The sequence below is a fragment of the Corvus moneduloides genome, chromosome 3, assembly GCF_009650955.1.
Source record: "Corvus moneduloides isolate bCorMon1 chromosome 3, bCorMon1.pri, whole genome shotgun sequence".
Classification (NCBI taxonomy): domain Eukaryota; kingdom Metazoa; phylum Chordata; class Aves; order Passeriformes; family Corvidae; genus Corvus; species Corvus moneduloides.
Genome location: NC_045478.1, coordinates 879902 through 907470, shown reverse-complemented (window position 1 = coordinate 907470; position 27569 = coordinate 879902). Strand labels below are relative to the sequence as shown.

The 27569-nt window shown below is 56.0% G+C and overlaps 1 protein-coding gene across 2 annotated transcripts; it reads left to right on the top strand.

The window, feature by feature from the left end:
* The first annotated feature begins 251 nt into the window (after positions 1 to 251).
* Positions 252 to 27569, top strand: SELENOI (selenoprotein I). Of its 2 annotated transcripts, none has more exons than XM_032103250.1 (10): positions 252 to 569; positions 15215 to 15283; positions 15565 to 15673; positions 17771 to 17845; positions 18621 to 18883; positions 20706 to 20814; positions 22259 to 22307; positions 22699 to 22879; positions 23683 to 23865; positions 25616 to 27569. In XM_032103250.1, exons 1-10 carry the CDS (start codon positions 267 to 269, stop codon positions 25730 to 25732), a joined length of 1458 nt encoding a protein of 485 aa, XP_031959141.1. In that variant the 5' UTR covers positions 252 to 266; the 3' UTR covers positions 25733 to 27569. The 2 variants fall into 2 exon arrangements, with proteins under 2 accessions (XP_031959141.1, XP_031959143.1); XM_032103252.1 differs by having other exon boundaries at positions 25616 to 25681.

Here is a 27569-nt window from a genome sequence, read left to right as displayed (position 1 = left end):
CCCAGGCCAGGCTGGACAGGTTTTGGAGCAACCTCTGATAGGGGAAGGTGTCCCTGCCCATGGCAGGGGGTGGAACGAGATGATCTTTAGGGTCTCGTCCCACACAGAATCCATGAGGACACCGGAAGACAAGAAGGGTACAGGGATACCTTTGAGCCCTTTCTGGTACCTGAAGGAGATCCAAGAGAGACGGAGAGGGACTTCCTAGCAGGGCTGGCGTGCCGGGACACAGAGAATGGCTCCACGCTGCCCCAGGGCAGGGCCGGATGGATCTTTTGGGATCTTTTGGGATCTTTTGGGATCTTTTTTCCGGGTTTTCCCGCTCCCCTCCCTGCGCGGGGCCCTCCCGGCCGCCAGGCGGCGCCATCGCGGCGGGGCGGGGTGCGGTGACGTCACGGCCACGCCGGGTGGGCCGATGCAGCGGCAGCGGGAGCGGCACCGGCAACACCGGGAACGGCACCGGGAACAGCGGGAACGGCACCGGGAACGGCGGCAGCAGGAGCCCTGCTGGGAGCGCCACCATGGAGTACGTGAGCCCCGAGCAGCTCGCTGGCTTCAGCAAGTACAAGGTAGCGGCGCTGACGGGGGCCGGGCTCGGGGCCTGGCGCCGTGAGGGGGGCGCGGAGGGGCCGCCGGGCCTGTGGGGGGAGGCTGGGGGAGGTCGGGGTGCATGGAGGGGGGGGGCTCCAGCGGAGGGTGGGGGCTGGCGTGGGATCTTGGTAGGAGCTGTAGGAAGAGCCGGGGTGTGGGGAAGGGATGTAGAGGGAGTGCCGGGGTTTGGGGTGGAGGGAGGGACCACAGTGAAAGCCGAGATTGGAAGGGGAATTGTAGGGAGACCCGGGCTTTGGGAGGGTCTGCAGTGAGACCTGGGGTTTTGGGGGAGGGGGGTTTGCAGTGATGTGCGGGGTTTTGCGGGGGGGCTGCAGTGAGACCTGAAACGCGGGTTTGGAGAGGGTGGGAGGTGCGGTGAGCCCCAGGGTTTGGTGAGTTTGCAGTGATACACAGGGGGGTTTGGGGCCGGGGGCGTTGGTGCTGCAGTGACACCTGGGATGTGGGTGGGGGGACTGCAGGGAAACCTGGAGTTTGGGGAGGGGGTGCTGCAGGGAAATCTGGGTTTTGGGGCGAGGCCATAGTGAGACAGTGGAGTTTCAGGGTAGGGGGAGCTCTGCAGCGAGACCCGGGCTTGGGGGTGGTTGCAGAGAAGCAGAGGGTTTGGGGGGATGGCTACAGTGAGACCCGAGGTTTGGGGGGCTGCAGTGAGACCCGGGGGTTTGTGGCAGAGGGCTTGCAGTGAGTGAGACCCGGGATTTCGGGGTCTCTGGGTGCAGTGAGGACCAGTGTGGTGAAGGTGGGACCGTGTGCGACGTGGGACCCTCTCTTGCTGGGATGGTCATGGTCTGACTGGGAGCTTCTCGTCCTGGGCTGTGGTCCAGGGAGGCTGTGGTGACCTGTCCACACAGACAGTGAGCTCTGGGGCTGTCCCCCCCGTGAAGGGACCGCAGAAGGGGCTGTGGGTGCCCTGGGAGCAGGGCCGGCCCAGGAACTGCCCACACTGAGCTTAGGACTGCAGTGCTCCTACCCCATGGCTGCTCTGTGCAGTCACACCCATGGAACCCACGTCCTTCCCGTCTCCTCATGCCAAGCTGTGTCTTGTTCAAAGCACTGGGAACCTTGAAAGGAAGCTCTGGAAATGCCAACAGGCTTTGCTGTGGCATTTAAATCCCTGGGGGCTGATTTTGGGCCAAAGTAGGCGACATCCTTAACATGGGGGAGTGCTGGATCCTGTGTTTTCCATATTTTTTTCTTCTCCCACAACAAGAGTGAAGTAAAAAGGCTTCACCTGACCTTCTTTGCTTTGTTCTTGTTGTGGGACCCATCATGTGGGCCCACGTTCCAGTTGTCCTCCCAGGGTGGCTCATGGGGTGTCATTTAAGAGTGTGGGACAATCAGGACAAGTCTGAGGCCTTCAGGGAGCAAAGCTCCTCCTGGAGCCATCCATGGGGGCTGGGGTGACCAGGGCTTGCTCACACTCCTCTTGCACCCTGGTGAGGTGGAGAGAAACGGGCTTGGGAGAGCGACTTGGAGCGATGTGTCAGAGTGCCCAAGATTCCCTGTGGAAGGCTGGCTGTGTGGGGGTTCGTCAGGAAAACGTCCACGTGTTCAGAAAGGCAGTGAACAGCCGTGGGTTTGTGTGGGTGCTGGAGAAAGGTAATCAAAACACTCAGCTGTGAGCCAGGCCTCCCAAAGGGACTGGTTTGACTCCTGCAAAGACAATTCTTTTGCTCCAGGAGGGAGACTGTTGGATGTTCAGCCTGTTTCCCGTTGTGCTGGAGGGATTGGTGGGGTTGCTGCCATCCCTCTCAGCACCTGTGCAGCGACAGCGGGGTCTCCACCTGCAACACCCTTCTGGATTGTGTGGCAGGGACCAAAACTGCTCCCAGGTTATTTCCTGAAGACACCTCTGACAGAAACGCTGCTGCAGTTAAACCTGGCAGCAGAACCCCGAAAGGCACCAGGGGGGAGGAGGAAGGTCCCAGGCAGCACAAAAAGCATTGGCTGCTCGCTGTCCCCAGTTAGGCACTGGTGGGGTGTTCCCTGGCCTTGGTTTGGGGGCACAGCGCTGGAATGTGGGAGCAGGGCTCTGATGGAGCTGTCCCCAGGACAGGAGGAACTTTGCCCCAGAGCCTGTGGTTTTACTGAGTCAGTAGGGACTTTGACAAGAGTGCGTGGGTTCACTAAGAGCACCATCTCTGCCCCACTCGTGTCTCTGCCCTGCTGCCTTCCTTGCTTTCTGCGTGTCTTGTTTCCTTGGGGAGCTTTGTTCTTGGCTATTTTAGCCTTGCAGAAGTGGCTGATGCAGCACAAATCTCGGGTACTGGGTCACGTATTCCAGCCTTGATTTAGGCATTGGGGCTTGGTGTGCTGTGCCCTTTGCAGCTTCCAGAGCTGGGTTACCTCATCTCATTCCACCCCCTGCCATGGTCAGGGACACTTTCCACTATCCCAGGGTGCTCCAAGCCTCATCCAGCCTGGCCTTGGACACTGCCAGGGATGGGGCAGCCCCAGCTGCTCTGGGCACCCTGTGCCAGTCCCCGGCTGTGCCTCAGCCTTTAAGCTGTGCCTGGCAGAAGCTCTCCAGCCATACGCCATCGATTTGGAGAAGAGCAAGTGGATTTGGGGGGATGTAGAGGAGGCAAGGTGTCCCAGGGAAGGAGCCTGTCCTTGGAGAGGAGCTGGTGTCCCTGGAGAGGTTAGAGCAGGAGCAGAGGAGCTTCATGCAGGATGATCCACAGCCTTCTCCAGCCCTGGCTGGGTCACTTGTGCCATGGAGTCAGGAGTCCAGATGGTTTCAGTCTGCAGTGTGCTCATTCCTGCTGGCTGGGGACGAGGGAGGCGTGTGCTCCTGCTGTCCCAGGCTGGCAGGGACAGAGAGGGAACCATCCTCTGGCTGCTCTTGAAGGGACCCTGAGGAGCTCCCGAGGCTGGGGAAGCCGTGCAGCACAAGGTGCAGCGCTGGCAGAGAGGGTTTCATGGTTTAATGGTGCTGGAGAAGTTTTCATTGGGATGCTGTGCCAGTGGCTGGACAGGAGCCCAGGTGTGCAAGAGGCCACTGGCCCCGGGGCTGTGCCAGCTCTGGGCTGGCAGCAGGGCCAGGGCAGTGCCCGTCCCCTGTGCTGGCTCTGCTGGGGCACCTCCGGTGCTGGGGGCAGCTCTGGGCCCCTCCTGACAGGAGAGACCCTGAGGGGCTGGAGCGTGTCCAGGGCAGGGAACGGAGCTGGGAAGGGGCTGGAGCAGCAGGAGCGGCTGAGGGAGCTGGGAAAGGGGCTCAGGCTGGAGCAAAGGAGGCTCCGGGGGGACCTTGTGGCTCTGCACAAGTCCCTGACAGGAGGGGGCAGCCGGGGGGGTCGGGCTGTGCTGGCAGGGAACAGGGACAGGAGGAGAGGGAACGGCCTCAGGCTGGGCCAGGGCAGGCTCAGGGTGGACAGCAGCAGGAATTTCTGCATGGAAAGGGTGCTCAGGCCTTGGCAGGGGCTGCCCAGGGAGGTTTGGAGTGCCCATCCCTGGAGGTGTCCAAGAAAGGACTGAATGGTACTCAGTGCTCTGGGCTGGGGACAAGGTCACAGGTTGGACTTGAGAGTCTGGGAAGGCTTTTCCAAGCTCAGTGATCCCGGGATTCTGTGCCTCTAACACTCCTGCAGCAGGGAATTCTTTGGCTGTAGGAAATATTCATCTGGAGGGAGGCTAAGCTAAACTGGGAAGGGAGGGAACAAATCCATGCTCTGCAGGTGATGTGTCCCAGCGCTGCCGGGCAGGTGCTGAGGCACTTGTGACTTGTCAGCCTGGGGCAGGTGATCGCTGGTCCTGGCAGGCTGGAGGTCTCGATATCCAAACTCCAGTGCTTGTTTTGAGGCCGTGGAAGAGGATTTGTGTGTCCACATCCTAAGGGAAAGCCATCCAGGCACCCTGCTCTGGTCGGGTGTTGAATGTCCTCTGCCAAACCCCTTCTGTCCTGTGTGGGATGTCTCCTGCCAAGAAAGCTGCAGCCAGGCACTGCTATTTCTGAGTGGAAAGTTGCAGTGGGATGCCAGAGGTCAGGTTCTTAACAAGTGTCTGCAGATAGCCTTGTGGCCAGCTTCTGGGCAACCTCCTTCTGTAAATGTATGGGAGAGGGGGAAACGGGGCCCTCGGGAGTGTTCACAGAGGTGTCTGTTCCTGCTTTGCTTTGGACAAGGGCCTGGAGGGACAGGACACGGGGAATGGCTTCCCAGTGCCAGAGGGCAGGGCTGGATGGGATATTGGGGAGGAATTGTTCCCTGGGAGGGTGGGCAGGCCCTGGCACAGGGTGCCCAGAGCAGCTGGGGCTGCCCCTGGATCCCTGGCAGTGCCCAAGGCCAGGCTGGAATGGGCTTGGAACACCCTGGGACAGTGGGAGGTGTCCCTACCCATGGCAGGGGGTGGCACTGGATGAACTTTAAGGACCCTTCCCACCCAAACCACTCTCGGTGGTTCTAAGTGAGGCCACAGCTCTGCAGTTTCACGTGTCCTGGCAGTTGCAGGCAGCTCCGATGGTTTGTCCCTGTCTTTCCGTATTCCAGTCACGTACCCTGCCTTCTCTGTAGCCTTTCCTCACCCAGCCTTGTCTGAGCTGCTTGTGATTCCATGTTCCCCAGCTCTACCCTAAGGATCCTGTGCTGTACCGGTGTCTCTGGTGCGATGGAGCCACTGATGACTGTTCCCAGGGCTGTGATCCCTGTGTGGCTCTTCGCTCCAGGTCCCGTTGGAGCAGGGAAGGTGCTTGAGTGACAAGTGTTGTGCAGGAGGCTCTGGCTGGTGTGTGTGTGTCTGCTCCCCTGGGTTCCTCTCTGTGAGCTGGGTGGAAGTGCAGGTACGAGGCTCTGTCCCGATGCCATGTGGGCCTCAGGCATTCCCAGGGGGTACATCTCATCCTCAGGGATGTTGGTCTGGGAAAAATGCCAGCAAAGGAGGAGCTGGGGATGCCACTCCTTACCTGAGGCACAGGAGGAATGGAGAGAAAAGGTGATGACATGTGTCATGTTTGAGTCCAAAGGTGGGCCAGGCTGGTGGCTCACCCAAGAACCTTCTGAAACCAGCATGAGTTCAGCAAGAGGAAATTCAAATGAGGCTTGGGAAGGACCTTTTATAGCAAAACTGTTGCTCAAAAAACCCTCAAACCCTTCCATTCTGTGTCCTTGTGTCCGAGCAGGAGCTGGTGGTGGCCTTAAGGGACCTAAAGGTGCCCTTTGAAGTGCTGTTTATTAGAGCTGACACTCTAAGGAGGGAATAGTATGGATACTACATCCCTTGGGATGGTGGGAATCCCAGGTGGTGGAGCAGCAAATGGGCCTCTGATCCATGTGACTGGCAGGCCCCGTCTGTAGTAAATCATTCCCACATTTGATTATTCAAAGTTCTTGAAGGGTTTTCTTCCAGGAAAACAACTCTATTCCTCATTTCCAATGATGGAAAGGACGTTCACAGGGCAGCTCAGAGACCTGGGGCACTGAATGCACCCAAGGGTCAGGCTTCAGGAATTTCCATTTATTGTGGAAAGCATTTTCCTTCTGGATGCTCTCCTCCCTTTTCTGCACCCTTCTTCCAGGTGGGAACCCAGCTGCTAGTCCCATCTGTGCCCTGAAGAAGAGGGTGCTCTTCCCCTCAACCAGAAATCTCATTGCTCCAGACTTGGGAGTGCCACGGGGATCAGGGCTGCAGATGCTGCGCCACGGGAAGCAGATGGCTGGAGGCTGCTCCTGGCAGGATTCTCCAGGCTGCTCTGGAAACAGGAGCCCTGAAGGGATCTCTTCAGGGTCTTCAGAGACACCGATGGCAGCTCAGACCGGTGGAACACCACTGGGAGCAAGGGCAGCAGGGAGGGAAGCATTTTGCTGCTGGGCTGTGGCCGTGGGGCTCAAGACCACGGTGATTAAAGGCCAGTGCCTCCCCCCAGCCTGCCAGCTTGGCTTTTCCTTGCAGGAAGGGTGAGAAGGAGGGGAAGCCTTTGAGCCCAGCTCTGGAATCAGTTAACTCCTTCCCCAAGGGCTCTTTTAATTGCTGTGAGACAGCCGGGTGTGTGTCTGCCTTTGAACACACGCAGCTTCCCGAGGTGCTGCCTGGCACCTGCTGAGCACCTCCTAGACTCTGTGATTTCCAAGTTAGAGGTGTTTTTGTTCTTTCTTCTCCTTTTCTGTGATTAAATTCAGGGGTTTGAACTGCTGCCCATCTTAGTGTGTCCCTCGCAGCTCTCGTGATCTGAGAAGTGCCGTGGTTGGCGGGGACGGCAGCAGTGCTTATGGATTAACTGGGAGCAACTCAGCTCACGAGCCTTGGCTGAGCTTTTCCCCTGTGCTAAGTGATGAGATGAGGGGAAGGGATTTATGCTGCTTTCTAGAGACACTTCTGACGTGCTGGGAGGTTTTGATGAGTGATGAGCTGGTGCCACTCCCAGGACTTGCTCTGGCTGTGTTTACATCTCTTCATCCTGAACAACCCTGAAATTGCTGCTGAAGTGCTGCTGGTTTCTGGCCTTTGCTCTATAGGGTGTCAAAGATATTGAACCATGTTTTGGTGGGGGATTCCCAAACTCACTTGTTTTAGCCACACAGTGGTGGTGATGAAGCTCTTTGTGGTCAGGACCTACTGCAGCTTCAGTCCCAGTGGGTCCTGCAGGGTTTCCAGGAGGAGCTTCAAACCTCTGTTTGAGACAATGACTCGGCCAGGGACAGGCAGCTTGTGGCTGTATTGGCTGCCACACCTCCCGTGGACACTTCCAGGGATGGAACAGCCACAGCTGCTCTGGGCACCCTGTGCCAGGGCCTCCCCACCCTCCCAGGGAACAATTCCTGCCCAATATCCCATCTAACCCTGCCCTCTGGCAGTGGGAAGCCATTCCCTGTGTCCTGTCCCTCCATGCCTTGTCCCCAGTCCCTCTGCAGCTCTCCTGGAGCCCCTTCAGGCCCTGCAAGGGGCTCTGAGCTCTCCCTGGATCCTTCTCTTCTCCAGGTGAGCACCCCCAGCTCTCCCAGCCTGGCTCCAGAGCAGAGGGGCTCCAGCCCTGGAGCAGCTCCGGGGCCTCCTCTGGGCTCTCTGCAGCAGCTCCACGTCCTTGTGCTGCTGGCCCCAGGGCTGGGGCAGCTCTGCAGGTGGGGTCCCACCTGAGCACAGGGGCAGAGGGGCAGAATCCCCCCTCCCCTGCTGCCCACGCTGGGGGATCGGCCCAGGACTGGGGGGTTTCCAGGTGTCAGCACACACAGCCAGGTCCTGTCCATCTTCCTGGATTCCTTGTCCTATCCCACAGCAGGAGCCCTCTGGGCTCTTTCCTTGTGGTGCAGGTGAAGGACACAACTCCTGCTGTGCCCATCTGCCTGCTGCACACACCCTGCATCCTTGGGCCCACCTGAAGCTGGAGGTTGCTGTTCCCAGCTGGTGGCTGGGGACATCTGCTAAAAGCAGGTGCTTTTCTCATGGATGTGAGCACGGTGGAGCTGCATTCCCAATCCCAGCTGTCAGTGTGGGGTCAGGTGCCAGGGTGAGCAGCCACAGGCCTGTGGAGAGGAAGGAGTAGTTGAGGTGGTGACTGCTGAGCCTGCTGGTGCCTTTGGCTGTGTGAGCCTTTTCCACGTGCTGGAAAAACCTCTCTCCTTGGCATGCAAAGCAGAGCTGGGTCCCAGCTCGTGCCTTGAGTGTTTCAAGGTGTGCAGAGCCATCACTTAAAACAGCATGGGCTGCTTGTCAGCCCATCTTGGGGCTCTTTAATTGCACTGAAAGTTTGCCGCAATGTTTATTGGAGTCTGTTGAGTCTTGGCTACAGGGAATTCCATCAGAAAAGTTACTCATTGCTGATTAGCAGCAAGTCTTTGGCTGTCTGGAGGGCTTGGAAGAGAACTGGGAGTGCATTGTGGAAATTCAAGTCTCACTTCCCGTCGCTGGCTCCAGAAGTGGCCACGATACAAGGGTTTGTGGCAGTGACCTGACTCACTCTGCTTCACATCTTGCACAAGGATGGATGTCAGTGTGGGTTTTTTCCTGTTAATTGTGAATTTCATCTTTGTGCAGAGGTGGGATGACAGAGAGGCAGAAATGTGCTTTGGAAAAAAAAGTTTTATTTGTGCCCTTCACAAAGGCTCTGTCAAAACTTGGGGGTGGTGTTGCCCCTCTTTTCCTGCAGTGCCTTGCTTTACCTGGAATTACTTTCTGCTGTGTGTGGGCTTGAGGCTTCCTTGAATGGAAAAGTTCAATTTCTTTTTCTAGGGATTGTAAGAAATTCTCTTCTCTTGCACTGACTTGTGCATTATCACAGAATCCCAGACTGGTTTAGATGGGAAGTGACTTAAAGATCATTTAATTCAAACCCCCTGCCAGGGGCCAGGACACCTTCCACTGTCCCAGGCTGCTCCAAGCCCCGTTCAAGCTGACCTCGGACACTTCCAGGGATCCAGGGGCAGCCACAGCTTCTCTGGGCACCCTGTGCCAAGGCCTCACCACCCTCACAGGGAGGAATTCCTTCCTAAAATCTAATCTAAACCCACTCTCCTTCATCTTAAGACCATTTCCCCATCCTATTCTCCTGGTTGGCAGATCAAACCCAGTTCTCCAGAGGGGCTGAGGTCTTGCCAGTGTTTGATCTCCCCAGAGGCTCATGGCCTCTGTGAGGGGAATCCCAATCTGGAGGTGCCAGAGCAGCTCACTGACCCTGCAGGAAGCAGATTCTGGGATATGCCCTTGGGGAGAACACAGGGATGTGGAAGTGTGAGGGTGGCGAGAGACTGCTGCCTTGTCTGCTGTTGCTGCCATGCTCTCCTGGTCCCTCCTGTTCTCCTTGGGCACACAGAGCTGGTCTGATCTCCCTCTCAAATACATCCCCCTTATTTTTTAAAGCCCAAACCAGCTCTGGCAACATAGGAAATTCTTCTGGATATCCCAGTGTTATTGTAAAAAGTTTCTTGTTCCTGCATTTTTGATTCTGCCTTTTCTCCCCCCTCCCTGGAGTCACTGCTCTGATCCCTCGATTGCCACTCCAGAGGTTCACTGCTGACTGATCCTTTCCTAACTGCATCCCTGAAGGCTCGTCGTTCCCAGCCCTGAGCTCACCATCTGGGCACCCCTGTGCAGCTGATCACCTCATGCTGTAGCAGAAGCGGGTGTGACCCATATTTGTGGATATTTGATGCTTCCAAACAGAGAGAGCTCCTGGATGCAGCTGGAATTGGCAGGCTGCTCGCCAAAGCCTGCCATCAACATCAAGTGTTGCTCCACGTTATGTATCCATGGGGAATTTATTTCCCCTGTACCACCACAACAATGGGATGGGGTCAGGACTCAGCACCAGGGTGGTGGGGCCATCTCCCAGCTCCGTCCCACCACGGGGTGATTCCAGTGCTGGGACAGAGCCACAGCCCGCTGGGTGTGCTGAAGAGAGAGACTGCACTGGATTCTTCCCTGTGAGGGTGGGGAGGCCCTGGCTCAGGGTGCCCAGAGAAGCTGTGGCTGGTTCCTCCCTGGAAGTGTTCCAGGCCAGGTTGGACAGGGCTTGGAGCGACCTGGGATAGTGGAAGGTGTCCCTGCCCATGGCAGTGGGTGGCACTGGATGAGCTTTAATGTCCATTCAATCCAAAGCTATCTGGGATTCCATGAATCTTCCAGCTGATGCCTCTGAGAACCAAGGCTGTGAATATCAGTGTTGGCAGGGCAGGAATGTGGTTTTCCCAATGAATTATCAAGTGCTGTGGGGACTGGGGAGCAGGAGGGAAGCTTCTGCTCAGTGTGGCAGTTCCTTATCGAGGAGGGGGGCTCTGGCCTTGCTGGGACACTACAGGTGTTCAGTCCTGGGCTCCTCCCACCAAGAGAGACCTGGAGGGGCTGGAGCGTGTCCAGGGCAGGGAACGGAGCTGGGAAGGGGCTGGAGCAGCAGGAGCGGCTGAGGGAGCTGGGAAAGGGGCTCAGGCTGGAGCAAAGGAGGCTCCGGGGGGACCTTGTGGCTCTGCACAAGTCCCTGACAGGAGGGGGCAGCCGGGGGGGTCGGGCTGTGCTGGCAGGGAACAGGGACAGGAGGAGAGGGAACGGCCTCAGGCTGGGCCAGGGCAGGCTCAGGTCAGATTTTGACAACAATCCCTTCATGGAAAGGGCCTTCATGGCACAGCTGCCCAGGGCAGGGGTGGAGTCTCCATCCCTGGAGGGATTTAAAAGCCCCGTGGATGTGGCACTTGGGGACACGGGGCAGTGGTGGCCTTGGCAGTGCTGGAGGGTGGTTGGACTCGATGTTCGGAGAGGACTTTTCCAACCTCAGTGATTCTGTGACTTTATGCTGTGTTTTGGAGCATCTTTCATTGCTGTCTAAAACCTGCACAGTGAAACCCAGGCAGGAGCAGGGACAGACTGAAGCTGCAGCTGGGACATCCACATCCTTCCTGCAGCTTCCTGGTGGGAGCCAAATCCATGGGCTCGTGTGGTGGGTGCAGCTCCCCACTGCCAACATGCTCCATTCCAGTGCCAGCTGAGAAGTGGCCTCGGAAAAGACAAACAGGACTCGAGTTAATCAGTACCATTAAAGGGCGAGGTGACTCCTCACACATCAGCCCACGGTGGGCATAGGGCAAACGTGCCTTGTTTTTCCTGGCACGGCTCTGCTCGCTTCCATTTGCTGGGGTTGGTTGAATTTTCTGCCTCCTGGTTTATCTTGAGCCTGAGGGGAGAAGGTTTTTGGCCTTGTGCCTTCTTTGTATTTAAGGAGATTTATAGGGAGCAGCCTCGTGGTCTTGCTGGAGCTGCTCTGCCGAGTGCCCTGATCCTGCCTGGAGCACCTGTGAGCAAGATGGGATGTGCAAATCCATCTTTGTTTGCTGTCCCCAGCACAGGCGCCACCAGCTGTGCTGCCCCAGCCCACCTGGGTGTGTCACACGCCAACACCAGACAGTGGTGATAGTGTGAATCACACCAGGCATGTCCTCTGCAGGGCCACGAGCTGGACTTGATGACCCATGTGGGTCCCTCCCAACTCAGGATATTCCAGGATTCTATGGCAGTGCTTGGCCTGCCTCTGGCTTCGAGTAACCAGATTACTTCAATGCAGAATTGTTTTTTCCAGGACAGGAAGGCCATTAGTAGAATCTGGGCTATAAATCTGTATTTTTTTCCTCTTTGGACACATAATTTGATCTCCCAGAGGTGTCCCGGTTGCACGATTAATGTTGGATTGAAGCCATACAAGCCATTTGTGTCTGTAAATCCCATAACAACGCCAGCCAGCTCGTCTGCGATGGCACCGCAGCCACCGGGCCCGTCCCCGGCTTTTGGGGTGCCTGTGGCTCCCTGGAGCCATCCTGGCATGGACAGGAGGCTCCTAAGTGGTGCCAGTGATAAGATTGTTGCTGCTGGTTTTGTTCTTTCCGTAAGGAGTTCTGACCCCAATCCCGAAGGAGCTGTCTGGGCTGGATTGGCTCCTCCCTGCAGCTGTGAGGAGAAGCTGTGTCTGCAAACGTGGAGCTATTTTAGAGCAGGGCCCTTTACAAATGCCTGGCTGCTTTGGGAAGGAGTCTCTGGGGTGTGTGAAATTCCTTCTGGGCGCTTCTTTTCCTTTCACCTTCTTTCCCTGAAAAGGGGGCAGAAATCCAGAGTCCAGGCTGGTGGGAATCATTGGTCGTGATAGAAGAACAACTCATGGAAGGATGTGAGTCACTAGACCAGTGTGTGGAGATCCAAAATGTGGAAGGTGCCACTAATTTCCAGTGAGGATGCGGTGACGGAATGATGGAGCCAGTGCCAAGCTCAAACTGCTGGGTTTGGGACCTCACAGGTGAAGAGGTGGAAGGGGCAACTTTAGTAATGTTTGTAGGCAAGACCCTGACAAGGAAAAGCAGCTGGGGGAGGCTGGGCATGGCCAAGATGCTCTTAGGATCTGTCCCTGAAGATGCCTGGCAACTCATTGGTATTCTGGGAGCAGCTGTCCTGGGCAGGCAGCCGTGTCCTGGCTGTCCAGAGTGCTGTCACCAAGGGCGGCAGCCAGCCTGGCACCAGAGGCAGCCCTGGTTCTGTCCCTGTGCCCCAGGGTGTCCCCAGAGTGGGCACAGCATCACCAGCCTTGCTCAGCACACGAAGAAGTGTCCTGGCTGGAGCCTGGCAGGAGCTGGGGGGCATAGGAAGGATCTAAAGCTGTGGGAGAGCACCTGAAGGGCCACAGACATGGGGAACGGTCTGGAGGGGCCAGGAGCAGCTGAGGGCACTTGGCTTGTTCAGCTGGAGAAGAGACTGAGGGGAGACCTCACGGATGTCAACAACTTCCTCCTGAGGAGCAGCTCTGATCCCTGCTCTCTGTGACAGGGACAGGACCCCAGGGAACGGCTGGAGCTGAGTCAGGGGGATTTGGGATGGATATCAGGAAAAGGCAGTGCCCAGGCTCCCCAGGGAATGGGCACGACTCCAAGGCTGCCAGAGCTCCGGGAGCATTTGGACACCACTCCCAGGGATGCCCAGGGTGGGAATGTTGGGGGTCTCTGCAGGGACAGGAGTTGGACTCCATGATCCCTGTGGGTCCCTTCCAACCCAGGATATTCCATGATTCCATGGTTGTATCAGCAAGCCTCTGCAGAGCAGCTGCCCTTTCTCCAAGAAATGGCTCTTTCCAGGTCTTTGAGTTCTGCAAGCAAGCTGGAAATGTGTGGCCGTGGGGAAAAGCTGTTTATTGACTATTATCCCCAGTCTTTGCAGGGAGAGAGGAAAACTTCCCGAGCCATGAGCCTGGTGAAGCTTCCCTGAGATACCTTCCAAGCATGGACACAGAGGCTCCGGAGCGCTTCCCCTGCCTCGCTCCAAGCCTTGCATCTGTTTTCTTGTTCCAGGCTGTTTTGGGGATAATGAGATTAAACCAGTCTCTCCTCCTCCCCTAACTGGTGCTTCAAATCCTATTATCTTGTAAAGCATTTGGAATTCTGCCCCCCAAAATTGCATTAAGCTGAGATGGAAATTCCTCGCGACTAGACGTCGCCTCCGTACAGCTTCGGGGTTTGTTGCTGCTTCCTCTGCAGCTCCTGTGGCTTTGCTGGTGTGAGGATGCAGTGTCTGAGGCTGAATCCCAGGGAGATGAACTGAGCCTGTGCAGGGAGGGCAGGGAAGGGCTGGGAGTGGATACAGAAATCCTTGCCAAGGATGGGATTCACCCAGGTGGGGCCAAATGCTGTAAGATGGGGCCCTGGTGAGACCCGGTGCCCCTTCTTGGTCCTGGTGCCTGTCTTGGGCGTGTTGTTTTGCCCTTTCCCACCACTTCTCTGCTTCCAGGGAAGAGTGGGGTGTGCAGACAAGGAGAGGAACAGTTTGGAGCAACCCATGGGTGCAGTGATGGGCTGGTTCAAGGCCATGGGGTGGCAGAGGACCTGGGGGTGCTCTTTGCTGAGGGGTTTCATTTTACCACCCAATTTGGGATCTGTTGGAACAAGTCCTGAGGAGGCCCCGGAGCTGCTCCCAGGGCTGGAGCTCCTCTGCTCTGGAGCCAGGCTGGGAGAGCTGGGGGTGCTCAGCTGGAGAAGAGAAGGATCCAGGGAGAGCTCCGAGCCCCTTGCAGGGCCTAAAGGGGCTCCAGGAGAGCTGGAGAGGGACTGGGGACAAGGCACGGAGGGACAGGACACAGGGAATGGCTTCAAACTGGAAAAGGGGGGATTTGAGTGGGATATTGGGAAGGAATTGTTCCCTGGGAGGGTGGGCAGGCCCTGGCACAGGGTGCCCAGAGCAGCTGGGGCTGCCCCTGGATCCCTGGCAGTGCCCAAGGCCAGGCTGGACATTGGGGCTGGGAGCAGCCTGGGACAGTGGGAGGTGTCCCTGCCCACGGCAGTGGGTGGCACTGGAGTTTTTGGAAGGTCCCTTCCCACACAAACCACTCTGGGATTCAGTGGTTGGGATTGGACTGGGGCAGATGGCTGAGCTGGGGGTGTTGTCCCACGCACGTGGGTGGGCAGCAGGCTCTGCCTAGCCCAGCGCCGAGTGTGTGAGCCCAGGAGTTCTGTAGCCTATGGAATTGTTCTTGGGATTCTTATCAAAGTGTTCCTGGGGGAAGAGGACTTTAGCCAGGGTAGTCTGTGCTTGGAAAGGGCTGTGAGAGCAGATAACAGCTCATGCTGCTCTTGAGAGCCAAATTATGTCAAATTTTAACTTTCTAGCTGGAAGTTGTTTCATGCCTTGTCTAGATCTTTGATTTTTATTTCTATTTTTATTTCCCCCACCACAAACACACCCTGAGCACCTCGAATGTTGTAAAAGTGGTGGGATGAGGGGTAAGAGCTCTCCCTCCCCATTCTCTAGGCTGCCTCTGGTGAAATCTCAGGTCCTCAGCGGAGAGGAGCCCTCTGAGACCCATCCTGCTCAAGGGACTCCCAGTCCCACTGCTGGAAGTGGGAATGGAGATTGGGACCAGCAAGGGAACAAAAGGGGTCACAGCAGAGCAGGTGACAGAAGGCATTATTGGGGGGTAGGACCCACAGCATTTCTCCTCATTCAGGTGGGGCAGAGCAGTTGGAAGGATCAGCATCTTGCTCCTTGCCTGTGTCCACTGGGAGAGCTGGAGTTGGCATTTCCAAAGGGTGGAGGATTGGGTTAGGGTTAGGGTCCCATGCGGGTTCCACACAGGATCGGGCTCAGAAGGTTCCAGATCTCTGGCTTTTTCTGGGAGTTGCTGGAGCCCTAACTGTTGCCTTTTGTTTCCCTTTCCCAGTACAGCGCCGTGGACAGCAACCCCTTGTCCCTGTATGTCATGCATCCCTTCTGGAATGCCATCGTGAAGGTGAGTCCCTGTCCCGCCCCGAGCGGGGACAGCACAGCCCAGCTCACCTCTGTAACGCCATCAGCTGCTTCATTTGTGGTGCCACTAATGAGTGAGGGGCTGTCTGCAGCCTGCCCCGAATCCCTGCACCCCAGCCCAGCGCTTCCTGCTGCCCCGGTACGCTCCAGCTGCTCCTGGCAGTGTTGTCTAACACCCAGGCGGTGCAGCCGTGGCTGGAGCAGCTCCAGCTCCTCAGTCCATGTTTTAATGAGTTCATCTGTTCTTTTGCTGCTTTCCCATAGATCTTCCCTACCTGGCTGGCCCCAAATTTGATAACATTTTCTGGCTTCCTGCTGCTTGTCTTCAACTTCTTCCTCATGGCGTACTTCGACCCTGACTTTTATGCTTCTGGTAAGGCTGCATGTTCCTCGTCAGATGGGCAATCTGTCACCTCCTCTGCTGGGAATTCCAGTGCTCCTTGGTGAGGCCTCTGGGTCTGGGCCTTCCCAAAGTGACTGGGACAGAGGAGGGGATTGAACTCGCTGGGTTTTGTGAGAAGGACTTGTCTGGGTGTGACACCTTCCCTCCGGCTGCCAGGGGAACGTTCTCCTGACTGGCAGCAGGCGAGAGAGGGAGGAGGAAAAATCTGGAATCTTGGAGAGGAATTGGCTCTGCCTGCAGAGCAAACAACCCAGTGCCCTTGTTTGAAAATCTAACAGGAAAATGTTAGGAAATGCTGCTTCCCTGAAATCAGCAGGTAGAGCCTTGTTTTTCACATCTCAGCTCATTCCCCTCTTGGCAAAACCACCACCACATCAGACTAACGAGGCCAAATCCTCCTTCTGAGCTTCACCATTCACAGCTTTAAACTTTCCAACAGTCTCCATGTTCATCTCTCTGTGAATCCAATGGTTCAGTTGTGTCCCTTTGCACATGGAGGAGTCCCAGGGAAAGGATTAATGCAGTGTGATAATTTTCAGGAACTTCTTCTCCTTGTTTTTCTCTCCCTTAGACCCTGCCAGGTCTGGTTTAGGTTGCTCAGGAGAGTTCCATAGTTCTTCTAAACTGGGCCCATCATCAAAACACAAGTACATGGGAAAAATCCTGGTTTCTTGGGATTGCCTTTATTGGTAGATGAGTTGTAGTGGTTTTGGTTGTTGAAGGCTCAGGTGGCATCCGTGGCTGTTGGCCAGGATTTGGGCTGTTACAGTCCATGAGCCATGGGAAGAAAAGCTCTCAGTAGCTCAAGGTGAAAACCCCCAGGACATCAGACACCCAGACTCGTGGAATCCCAGAATGGTTTGGGTGGGAAGGGACCTCAGAGCCCATCCAGTGCCACCCCTGCCACGGGCAGGGACACCTCCCACTGTCCCAGGCTGCTCCCAGCCCCAGTGTCCAGCCTGGCCTTGGGCACTGCCAGGGATCCAGGGGCAGCCCCAGCTGCTCTGGGCACCCTGTGCCAGGGCCTGCCCACCCTCCCAGGGAACAATTCCTTCCCAATATCCCATCCAGCCCTGCCCTCTGGCACTGGGAAGCCATTCCCTGTGTCCTGTCCCTCCAGCCCTTGTCTCCAGTCCCTCTCCAGCTCTCCTGGAGCCCCTTTAGGCACTGGGAGGGGCTGTGAGGTGTCCCTGGAGCCTGCTCTTCTCCAGGCTGCACATCCCCAACTCTCCCAGCCTCTCAAAAATTGGCTTTGGAAGGATGGAGAAGCTCATGGCTTGGGACCCTTTCACATACATGTTTTGCATGTCCTGCTTGGAAATAACTTTTCCTGGTGCTGCTAAGGCCTCCAGAGTTTTGTGCCTTCCCTCCTCCTTGGATGGCTTTGCAGACATGATGCCCTCCCTCCTTCCCTCCCTCCCTTTGCTGCTGGAAAGGCACCATCCTGCTGCCCTGAGGAAACAGGAGGTGGCATTTCACGGGATCATTGTTCCCCCAGGAGACCTCCCTGTGCCCTCCTGCTGCCAGCGATCCGTGCCTCTTCCTGCCCTTCTCCAGTGCCCCTTTGGGCTCCCTGATTGCAGCCAGCTGCTCCCCAGGCTCCCTGCCAGAGCCCTGCTGGAGGAGGTGGAGGTGCTATTAAGGAAGAGCTCGTTTTCCATTGGCAGGATGGGACTGGAGACTGGGCGGGGAATCCTGGCATGTTCCTGCGGGGGCAGGGAGTTGCCACATCAGAGAGGCTCCACTTGATGCTCTGTGAGCAGGTGACTGAGGAGTGTCCTCTGCACACACTTCCATGGCCTGCAGTGGCACCACAGAACTGGCCCCAGTTCTCAGATCCCATGATTTTGGAGAGCTGGGGGCAAAGGACAAATATATCCTGGAAGGGAAAGTCCTCACTGACCTGGTTTCATGAGCTGCTGTGGGGCAGCCCTGCCATCACATCCTGCAAAGTTCACATCCCGGATTCAGTGTTTGAGTCCTTGTGGCTGTGCCTCGTGGGCCAAAATAAACCCTCTGGAAGCACATCCTGAGCTGTCCTGACTCGGGTCTGTCTGATCCCTGCAGCTCCTGATCACCAGCATGTTCCAAATGGAGTATGGATCGTGGTGGGGCTCCTCAACTTCATGGCCTACACGTTAGGTAAGAGTTTTCCTGGGGGATCGGGGTCACCCACTCGTGCTGTGGTTGTGTTGTCCCCTCTCTGAGCCCACGGGAAGTGTTTGATTCTGTGCTCTTGCCAGGAGCAGTTTCTGGGAGCTGCTTTGCAATGTGGAGAGAAGGAAGTTGTCCCAGAGCACCTGATGGGAAAGGAGGATACTGGAACTGACTTTGAGATGAACTGTCAAACTCTGTCTTGGGTCTGCTTTAAATAATCAGAGAATCCCAGAATGGCTTGGGTGGGAAGGGACCTGCAAAATCCTTTAGTTCCACCCCTGCCATGGGCAGGGACACGTCCCACTGTCCCAGGCTGCTCCCAGCCCCAATGTCCAGCCTGGCCTTGGGCACTGCCAGGGATGCAGGGGCAGCCCCAGCTGCTCTGGGCACCCTGTGCCAGGGCCTGCCCACCCTCCCAGGGAACAATTCCTTCCCAATATCCCACCCAAATTTCCCCTTTTCCAGTTTGAAGCCATTGCCCCTGTCTTGTCTTGCCAGGCCCTTGTCCCCAGTCCGTCTCCAGCTCTCTTGGATCTCCCTTAGGCACAGGAAGAAGCTGCTTTAAGGAATATAAAGGAAATACAAGGAAATAAATATAATCTCATCAGGCTGTTGCATTTTTCAGCCTCCCATGGAGCAGGGGGTGGGAAGCCCACTCCTTGATCGAGGATGGAGGTGGGGAAAGAAAGCCGCTGTTCCCTGGCCCATTGCTTTGTGTGGAGTGTCCAGGAAAGCTCCATGTTTCTTTCCCTCTCCCCAGACGGCGTTGATGGGAAGCAGGCACGCCGGACCAACTCCAGCACCCCCCTGGGAGAGCTCTTTGACCACGGCCTGGACAGCTGGGCCTGCGTGTACTTCGTGGTCACTGTGTACTCCACCTTCGGCCGGGGTTCCACCGGCGTCAGCGTCTTCGTCCTCTACCTCCTGCTGTGGGTGGTCTTGTTTTCCTTCATCCTCTCCCACTGGGAGAAGTATAACACGGGGATTCTCTTCCTGCCCTGGGGATATGACATCAGCCAGGTGGTGAGTACACGCCCTGAAGACCTGCTGGGTGCAGTGCTGCCCGCTGAGGGGTGTTCTGCTGTGGATCCAAAGCCTTGTAAATCATGGAATCACTCCATGGAGATGGACTCTGCACGACAAACAAGGCTTGAAGGGTGGACATGGCCTTGGCTCTCCTCTCCCTGGTTCCTGCGTACTCTGCCCACTGAAATTGTTGCTTTAGATAGTTCCCTGCATGATACCAGTGTGGGTAAATTGAAGCCTGGAAGTGTGGGATGCCTTTTGGCACCACCAGGATTTGGGCCAAAAACTTAGTAGAGGTAACTGGCTTGTTAATTGCTGTTCCTGGAGCAAAGATTCCTGGGGAGATGCCCCTCGACACCATGGGCAGTGGGCATTGAGACTAATGGACCCCTTGGGGTGTTGGTGTGTCCATCCCTCCTTAAGGAATTCTCTGCAGGAAGCACTCCCTGAAGAGAGCTGGGACCTGGGGATGAGGCAGCTCACCTGGATTGCTGGCAGTGCCTTCCTCCAGCCCAGGAGGGGCTTTGCTTGCTCCAAGCTTTGTCCAGCCTGGCCTTGGACACTTCCAGGGATGGGGGAGCCACAGCTTCTCTGGGCAACCACCCTGATTGTAAAAAAGGCTTCTTCCTTATTATCTTATGTCAATTTATTTATCTTCTGGCTTGTCAGATGCTGGGTGGGAAATGCAACAAGTTGGAAGGAGAGTTCAATTAATGCAGTTGCATTAATTGGAATAATCATCTCTCCTACTAAAAGGAGACCAGAGCTGTTCCCTGACTGTACTCTGATCCTTTCTCCTAAAATGTTGCTTAACCCAGGTCTTTGAGCTGCCTGCTGGAGAAAGGCAGGGGTGGAGGGCAGAGCTCCCCTGCAGCGTGTTCCACCCAGCTTCAGGGGACTATTAAAGCTGAAATAGCCCTGGTGAGCTTCTCCCTGTAATCCAGCAGCAGGATAAGGAAGAGTCCCCAAATGACCCCTCCAGGGTCACTGCAACTTGTGTAAAACCTGTGCTTTGGACATCTCGAGAGTTCAAGGCTGTGCCAGGGCATCTGTCCTGCAGCTCCTGCTCGTGTCCTTCTCATGGAATCACTGAGGTTGGAGAAACCCTCTGAGACCATCAGGTCTGGCCATGCCCTCAGCACTGCCAAGGCCACCAATGATCCTTGTCCCCTTGAGACTTCACCACCTCGCTGGGCAGCCCCTGCCAAGGCCTGAGCACCCTTTCCATGGGGAAATTCCTGCTGCTGTCCACCCTGAGCCTGCCCTGGCCCAGCCTGAGGCCGTTCCCTCTCCTCCTGTCCCTGTTCCCTGGCAGCAGAGCCCGACCCCCCCGGCTGCCCCCTCCTGTCAGGGACTTGTGCAGAGCCACAAGGTCCCCCCTGAGCCTCCTTTGCTCCAGGCTGAGCCCCTTTCCCAGCTCCCTCAGCCGCTCCTGCTGCTCCAGCCCCTTCCCAGCTCCGTTCCCTGCCCTGGACACGCTCCAGCCCCTCAGGGTCTCTCCTGTCAGGAGGGGCCCAGAGCTGCCCCCAGCACTGGAGGTGCCCCAGCAGTGCCAGCACAGGGGACAGGCACTTCCCAATCCAATCCCTGCTTGGCAGCTCACGCTTCCTACGCCTGGTAATGTGGGGTATTTGTGGATTTGTTTTATTTTTCTCCTTCCTGCTGGTGGGTAGGACTGAACATGTCGTAGCTTAGAGCTGCCTGTCCCTGGAGCTGCCTGGCACACGTGTGGTGCTGCCAGCCCAGGTACTGCCAGCCAGGTCCTGCCAGCCTTGCCCATCACATTTCTCACCCCTGCTTATCCTGTGCTTTCTTTCAGACCATTTCAATTGTCTACATAGTGACAGCCTTTGTGGGAGTTGAGGCCTGGTATGCACCTTTCCTGTTTAATTTCTTATATAGAGACCTATTCACTGCAATGATTATTGGTAAGAAACTCCATGTTGAAGCCTGTCTTTTAAACTGCACCTTTTTCCCAAACCCCCTGCTAATGACCTGCTAACACTGCTCTGTTTGCTGCCCCAGGCTGTTGTTGAAGTGACTAATTGAGGCTGTTCTCACAGCCTGCTCTTTCCCAGGATTTCAAAACAGGGTTGTCTCCTGCAGAGTTATTTTGGAGAACTTAACTCTGCTCTGCCTGGGCTGACTTCACTCCAGGGAAGCTCAGTTTGTTTTCAGTGAGAGCCTGGGGATAAAACCGGTGTGATAAACCCAGAATTTTCAGGGGATTAAGCCCATTGTGCAGGGGGTGGTGGGACCTGGTCCCCAGTGGAGCCTCCCCAGCCTTGGGCTGGTTTGGGGGGTCAGCACACTTCTGTTTTGCTGCTCTGGGGCTCCCTCTCACCCCGGAGCCCAAACACTGCGTGGGAGGGAGGTTTCAGCCATGGAGGGGGGTGGGAGCTCTGCTGTTTGGGGATCCTGCCCTCCATCCACCCACCTAAACATTACATCATCATCATCATAATAAAATTGAAATAAAGACCCAGCCTTGCTCTCCCATGGTCAGTCAAAACAAGCCACTGCAAAGGGTAGAGCTGAGCTGACGTTGTTTAATGCCATTTTCCTAACTCACAAGTTCTGCTCAGTTTATTTTCTGTGTCCCTTCAGGTGTTCTTTGTAATTGCTTAATTTTGAGTTAATTGGTGTGTTAAATGTACTTCTTGCACTTTTATCGGGTGGATGTTCCCAGCTTTCCTTTGACAGCTGTGTGACTTAACATGAATAATGAACGTGCTTTTCCTATATGAGAAACTGAGCCCAATTCCCACACGGGGGAGAGGAGCTGGGTTATTAAAGCAGGAATATTTCCAGCTCTGTTCACACACCTTCTGCTGGATAAACAGGGAAGGAGTTGTGCTGGAATATCATGGACAGTGTTGATGGTTCTGACTGAGGTCAGGATTTTTCAGTTACTTGGGTGTTTTGTGTCGTTTATCCAGTGAAATCACAACTTTTTGGCACTGTGGCCACTGGAAATGTTTGCACACAGCCAGAGAAACAGCAAATTGCCTTTATTGTGAAAACTCTTGTGCCCAGCCATGTCGTTTGAGGAGTGTGCACTCACCTCATGTCTCATTTGAGTTGTATTATAATTAAACTTTGTTACTGTTTAAAGCACAAAACCAGCTCCTTAATGCAGCCCTTTCAAATGGAAATGTCTTCAATTTACAGCAGACCTGAACTTTTAATTACAGCTCTTGGGCCTGACTTGGGAGCAGCTACTTCCAAATGTGCTGAGCTATTCCTGGGGCACCCTCGGAGCTATATTTGGTGCAGGGAACTTAAAGCAGAGCCCAGCCAGAGCCTCCTGTTCGGGGTGCACAGGGCGTCCCCTCTGCCCCGGGGTGTTAACGAAGCGCTTTTCTCTTCCAGCCTGTGCCCTCACTGTGACCCTGCCCATGAGCCTGTACAACTTCTACAAGTGAGTTTGTAGAATCCCAGACTGGTTTGGGTTGGGAAGGGACCTGAAAGCTCACCCTGCTCCACCCCTGCCATGGCAGGGACACCTCCCACTGTCCCAGGCTGCTCCCAGCCCCAATGTCCAGCCTGGCCTTGGGCACTGCCAGGGATCCAGGGGCAGCCCCAGCTGCTCTGGGCACCCTGTGCCAGGGCCTGCCCACCCTCCCAGGGAACAATTCCTTCCCAATGTCCCATCCAGCCCTGCCCTCTGGCACTGGGAAGCCATTCCCCCTTGTCCCCTCACTCCAGTCCCTCTCCAGCTCTCCTGGAGCCCCTTCAGGTACTTTACTACAGGCAGCACCAGGGATTTCTCAGTGATTCCATGTATTTTCATTTCTTCGCTTGTGTTTCAGGGCCTATAAAAATAACACCTTGAAGCACCACTCTGTGTATGAAATCCTGCTGCCCCTCGTGTCCCCGGTGCTGCTGTTCCTGCTCTGCACCACCTGGATCTTCCTGTCCCCCACTGACATCCTGGAGGTCCAGCCCAGGCTCTTCTATTTCATGGTTGGAACAGCCTTCGCCAACATCTCTGTAAGAGCTTCTGCGTTACGCTTGAGGAACTGGAGAATTGCTTAAATTGAGTTTTCACATGTGCTGTGAGCAGCAAAGGGCTGATGGGAAAGGAGTTCCTGCCTCCTTCTGGGGATAAACTTAAAATGGGAGGACTAAATTTTTGGTCAAAATGTACTTTAGCTGCATAGTCGTAGAATCATGGAATTGTTAAGGTTAGAAAAGCCCTCTGAGACCACCGAGTCCAACTGTCCTCCAGCACTGCCAAGGTCACCCCTGCTCCATGTCCCCAAGTGCCACATCCAGAGGGGTTTTAAATCCTTCCGGGGATGGGACTCCACCACTTCCCTGGGCCTGTTCCAATGTTTAACAACCCTTTCCATGCAGAAATTCCTGCTGCTGTCCACCCTGAGCCTGCCCTGGCCCAGCCTGAGGCCGTTCCCTCTCCTCCTGTCCCTGTTCCCTGGCAGCAGAGCCCGACCCCCCCGGCTGCCCCCTCCTGTCAGGGACTTGTGCAGAGCCACAAGGTCCCCCCGGAGCCTCCTTTGCTCCAGCCTGAGCCCCTTTCCCAGCTCCCTCAGCCGCTCCTGCTGCTCCAGCCCCTTCCCAGCTCCGTTCCCTTCCCTGGACACGCTCCAGCCCCTCAGGGTCTCTCCTGTCAGGAGGGGCCCAGAGCTGCCCCCAGCACTGGAGGTGCCCCAGCAGTGCCAGCACAGGGGACAGTGTGACAGATCACACGAGTGACCGTCCCCTCTGCTCTGGGGACAAACAGCTGTGGCTCCCGCAGCCCACACCAGGCTCAGGCTCTGTCCCTGTCCCCTCAGTGCCAGCTGATCGTGTGCCAGATGAGCAGCACACGGTGCCAGCCCCTCAACTGGATGCTGCTCCCCATCGCGGCCGTGCTGCTCCTGGTGGTGTCCGGGCTGGCTCCCAGCAGCGAAACGCTCCTGCTGTACCTGCTGACCGCCTTCCTCACCCTGGCACACATCCACTACGGAGTGGTCGTGGTAGGTGACAGCTCCTGGGCTGGGCTGCGACTCGGGTGCTGCCGGTCAGGGCAGGGAATGCTCCGTGTAAAACCGGGAGCGTCGCTGGGAATGGCTCTGTGGTGCTGCCTGTGAACCTGTGGAATTTGGGCTGGATTCCTTGTGAGAGGCTTGGGAAGGTTGCACGGGATTGAAAGGAATTGCACAGGATGTGACAGGGGCTATCCTTCCCCTGGGGTGTGTCAGCTGAGTTGGAAACCAAGCAGAAAATCCTGGAATGGTTTGGGTTGGGAGGGACCTCAAAGCCCATCCAGTGCCACCCCTGCCACGGGCAGGGACACCTCCCACTGTCCCAGGCTGCTCCCAGCCCCAATGTCCAGCCTGGCCTTGGGCACTGCCAGGGATCCAGGGGCAGCCCCAGCTGCTCTGGGCACCCTGTGCCAGGGCCTGCCCACCCTCCCAGGGAACAATTCCTTCCCAAGATCCCATCCAGCCCTGCCCTCTGGCAGCAGGAATTCATTCCCTGTGTCCTGTCCCTCCATGCCTTGTCCTCAGTCCCTCTCCAGCTCTCCTGGAGCCCCTTTAGGCCCTGCAAGGGGCTCTAAATTCTCCCACTGGGGTCTCCAAGGTGCTGGAAGAGCCAGGCTGGAGTGGGGATGTTCCTGCTGGGGAAGCTGGGAACACAGCAGCTCCAGGGCCTCCCCCTGCTGCAAGGGCTGTGCACAGATCCAGGGATTGGTTTCCTCCTCTCGCTCTGCCTAGCTCCCAGAGTTTTGATTATGACAGAAAACAAACTTGGAGAATCCCAGAGTCCCGCTGGGAATGCCCTGGGAAGCTTCTGAGGAAGGAGGACAAGGAACCACATGTCCCAGCTGAACTGGGGGCACCCTCCTTGGGAAGCCCCTTCCCCTGGGAGCCCCAGTTCTACCCTGGAGCCTACGGAGTCGAGTCCCAGCTGTAATTACAGCCAAGGAGTAATAGCCAGGTTGCCTTGTCTTTCCAATTAGTGTAATGAGGCTTCTGTGCAAGAAGGATTTGAATTGCTAAGAAGCTTAAATAAATTTGGTCTTGGAATCACAGCTGGAGATGGGGCTGAGCGGGTGGTGTAATCCTCCTGCCCATCCCCTCCCTGGAGATTCCCAGTGCTCTGCTCCTCTCTGCTCCCTCTTTCCCTCCCTCTGGCTTTCCAAGGGCCCATCTGTGCCAACTCCTCTTCCAGGAGGGAAGTCACTTTGAGCTGAAGAGCCTTTAAAGGCTTTGGGACTGGGGCATAATCCCAAACTGCTCTGAATTTGGGAAGAGTGATTAGGAATAAAGCCTCTGCCCTGACTCTGTCAAGCTCAGCCTCTTTTTGCAGGAAGTAAATTATCCAGCTCCCACTTTGAATGAATTCAGGAATACTTTATATAGATAACTGCGATGATCAAAATAATTTAAGCAAAATAATAAAGGAGGAGGGTAAAATCCTGCAGGCCTGGGCTCAGCACTCCCAACTCCTGCTTCTGAGGAGGGCAAGAACAGAGGTGAGCCCGCTCCCAGGGAGACCAGGCTGCTGTTTGGGAAGGGAGCAGGGCTGCTCCCTGTGGATCCAGTGCCTGGGGACAGGGACACGGCCTGTGGGCAGGGGTGGGGTGGGCAAAGTGGGTGGCAGGGGCTTGGTGGGAACAGGGTGCAGGTGTGGGGCTCTGCCCGCTCCCCTGCTCATGCCTGGGAGCTGGGATAACCCCCCGGGATCTGGGATAACCCAGTCCCATGTCTACCTCGTCCCCAGGTGAGCCAGCTGAGCAGGCACTTCAACATCCGGCCCTTCTCCCTACGGAAGCCCACTCCGGACTGACTGGGAGCAGAGGAGGAGAAAATCGGCCTGCGGGCTGCAGAAGGACTGTAAATACCTGCTGCAAATACCTGTAAATACTTCAGCCATCACCACAGATCCAAACTATCCTCTGGACAGGGCCAAGGACACGCGGGATCCGCTGCAGCCGGGGTGGGGCTGGGCCAGGGTGGCTCCTGCTGCTCTTCCATCCCTGCAAGCTTCGGGTTTTGGGTGGAGCTGGAGGAGGAGGAGCCTTTCAGGTCACTGTTACTGTACCTTAGACCAGCTGAATGTTCCCAGAGAAGCCTCCGACTCCAGCCCTTGCTCAGGGAAAGCTGCTTGGGGATGCAAATGCTTTACCTGAGCAAAGCCCCATGGCCTGCCACCAAAACCAACACAGCTGATTCCTCCGAGGGCAGGGGGACGTCCTGGTGGTCGGGGGAGTTCCTGGCTGTCCCCAGTCCTGCTCTCTGGACAGCCCCTGAGCTGGGCTGGTACTTTGGGAGCAGATGGTGACAGTTCTCCCACATTCTGTCCTGCCTTCCTGCTTTTGGGCAAGTACTTGCTAGCACCTTTGTTGTTTGGGTTTTTTTTGGTTTTGGTTTTGTTTTTTTTTTTAAGGGGAGAAAAAAAAGGACAAGACACTCAAAACTCGTAGTTCAATCCTAATTGCGGGGCTTGGAAAATCGGGGCTCAATTTCCTGTAGGAATGGGAATGTGGCTTCTGCACATTGTGTCATACCTGGGACCACATCTTGACATGTTCCTGTGTGTCCATGTGTGTTCCCAGTCTGGGCACAGGGTCTGGGCTACGGAAGGTGGCTGAGACCACAGAGCCAAGCTCTCCCCATTCCTACCAGCATGGATTTGCTGCTGTGGGTTGGCTCCGTGGGTCCTTTCCTGCTGCTCGAGCCCCTTCTATACAGCCAGGAACAGCCTGGCCCTTCCCAGCAGCGATTCCACCACTGGGAGAAGCGCCTGGAGCCCTGTGTTGGTCGTGTGTGCAGCTTCAGGAAGCTCCCAGGGGTGTGTGGTGGGAACCTTTCCAGATCTCCCTCTCCTTGTCCCCAGCGGCCGCGTGTCTCATCCAGGCATCTCTTTGTTTACTGTCCACTTGTCAAAGATGTGTTTGCGTTGATTTTATTTTTTAATTTGTTTTTATAATTGAGTGGGGTGGTGAAGACTGAATGCTGATTTTCCTTCCTGTTGGCTTGATTCAATGAAGACCTGTGCTTGAATGAAGAGTGTAGCTTAAAGCCAGGCTCTGGAAAGGCTGCATCCGGAAGCGAACAAGCACAGCCGATCGTGCAGGTGGAACTACCATGGGAACAAAGTCCTTCCGACACTGATTGTTGTGCAACGTGGGGCATCACAGCTTGGTCAGAGCAATTTCCTTCTGCAGGGGAGGCCTCCTCCTGCTCTGGGAAACCTTCAACGTGTAACTGCTATTTAATGCTTTTCCTTTTGGAAATTGGAATCACTGTCATGCCGACGACGAGACTGGGAACCCTGAGATGGAGCTCGTGAGTTCGTGGGTTGCTTGGTCAGCCCCTGGGCAGCTCATGGTCAGCCCTTGGTCAGCCCCATGTCCAGTACAGCCTGTGAGGAATAAACTGGGCCCTTCCCAGGGCTGCCATCCGTCGCGGGCGGCTCCGGATTGCCGCGTGCTCACGTGTCCATACGGCTGCGGCAGGGCTGGGAGAGGGGGCGGATGGTTTTCAGAGTTTATTTAATAAAGTAGCTTCCTCCAATCCATTTTACTGATGTTGTACAGCAAAAAAAAACCCTCCATGGACAAATGACTTGTGCTGCACCTGAATTTTTGACTCCTGCTATTTCATGAAATAGAATTATGGAGATAAATTTAAGTCCTGCTCGCACAGAAATTAGAGGGAATCTTCAACTGGGA

Excerpts from the sequence above, each read along its gene's own strand:
- SELENOI (XM_032103252.1), top strand. The coding sequence starts at position 267 with ATGGATCTTTTGGGATCTTTTGGGATCTTTTGGGATCTTTTTTCCGGG. Across the intron at positions 15,674-17,770 it reads CCCTGACTTTTATGCTTCTG|CTCCTGATCACCAGCATGTT; the intron begins GTAAGGCTGCAT and ends TGATCCCTGCAG. Across the intron at positions 20,815-22,258 it reads ATTCACTGCAATGATTATTG|CCTGTGCCCTCACTGTGACC; the intron begins GTAAGAAACTCC and ends TTTCTCTTCCAG.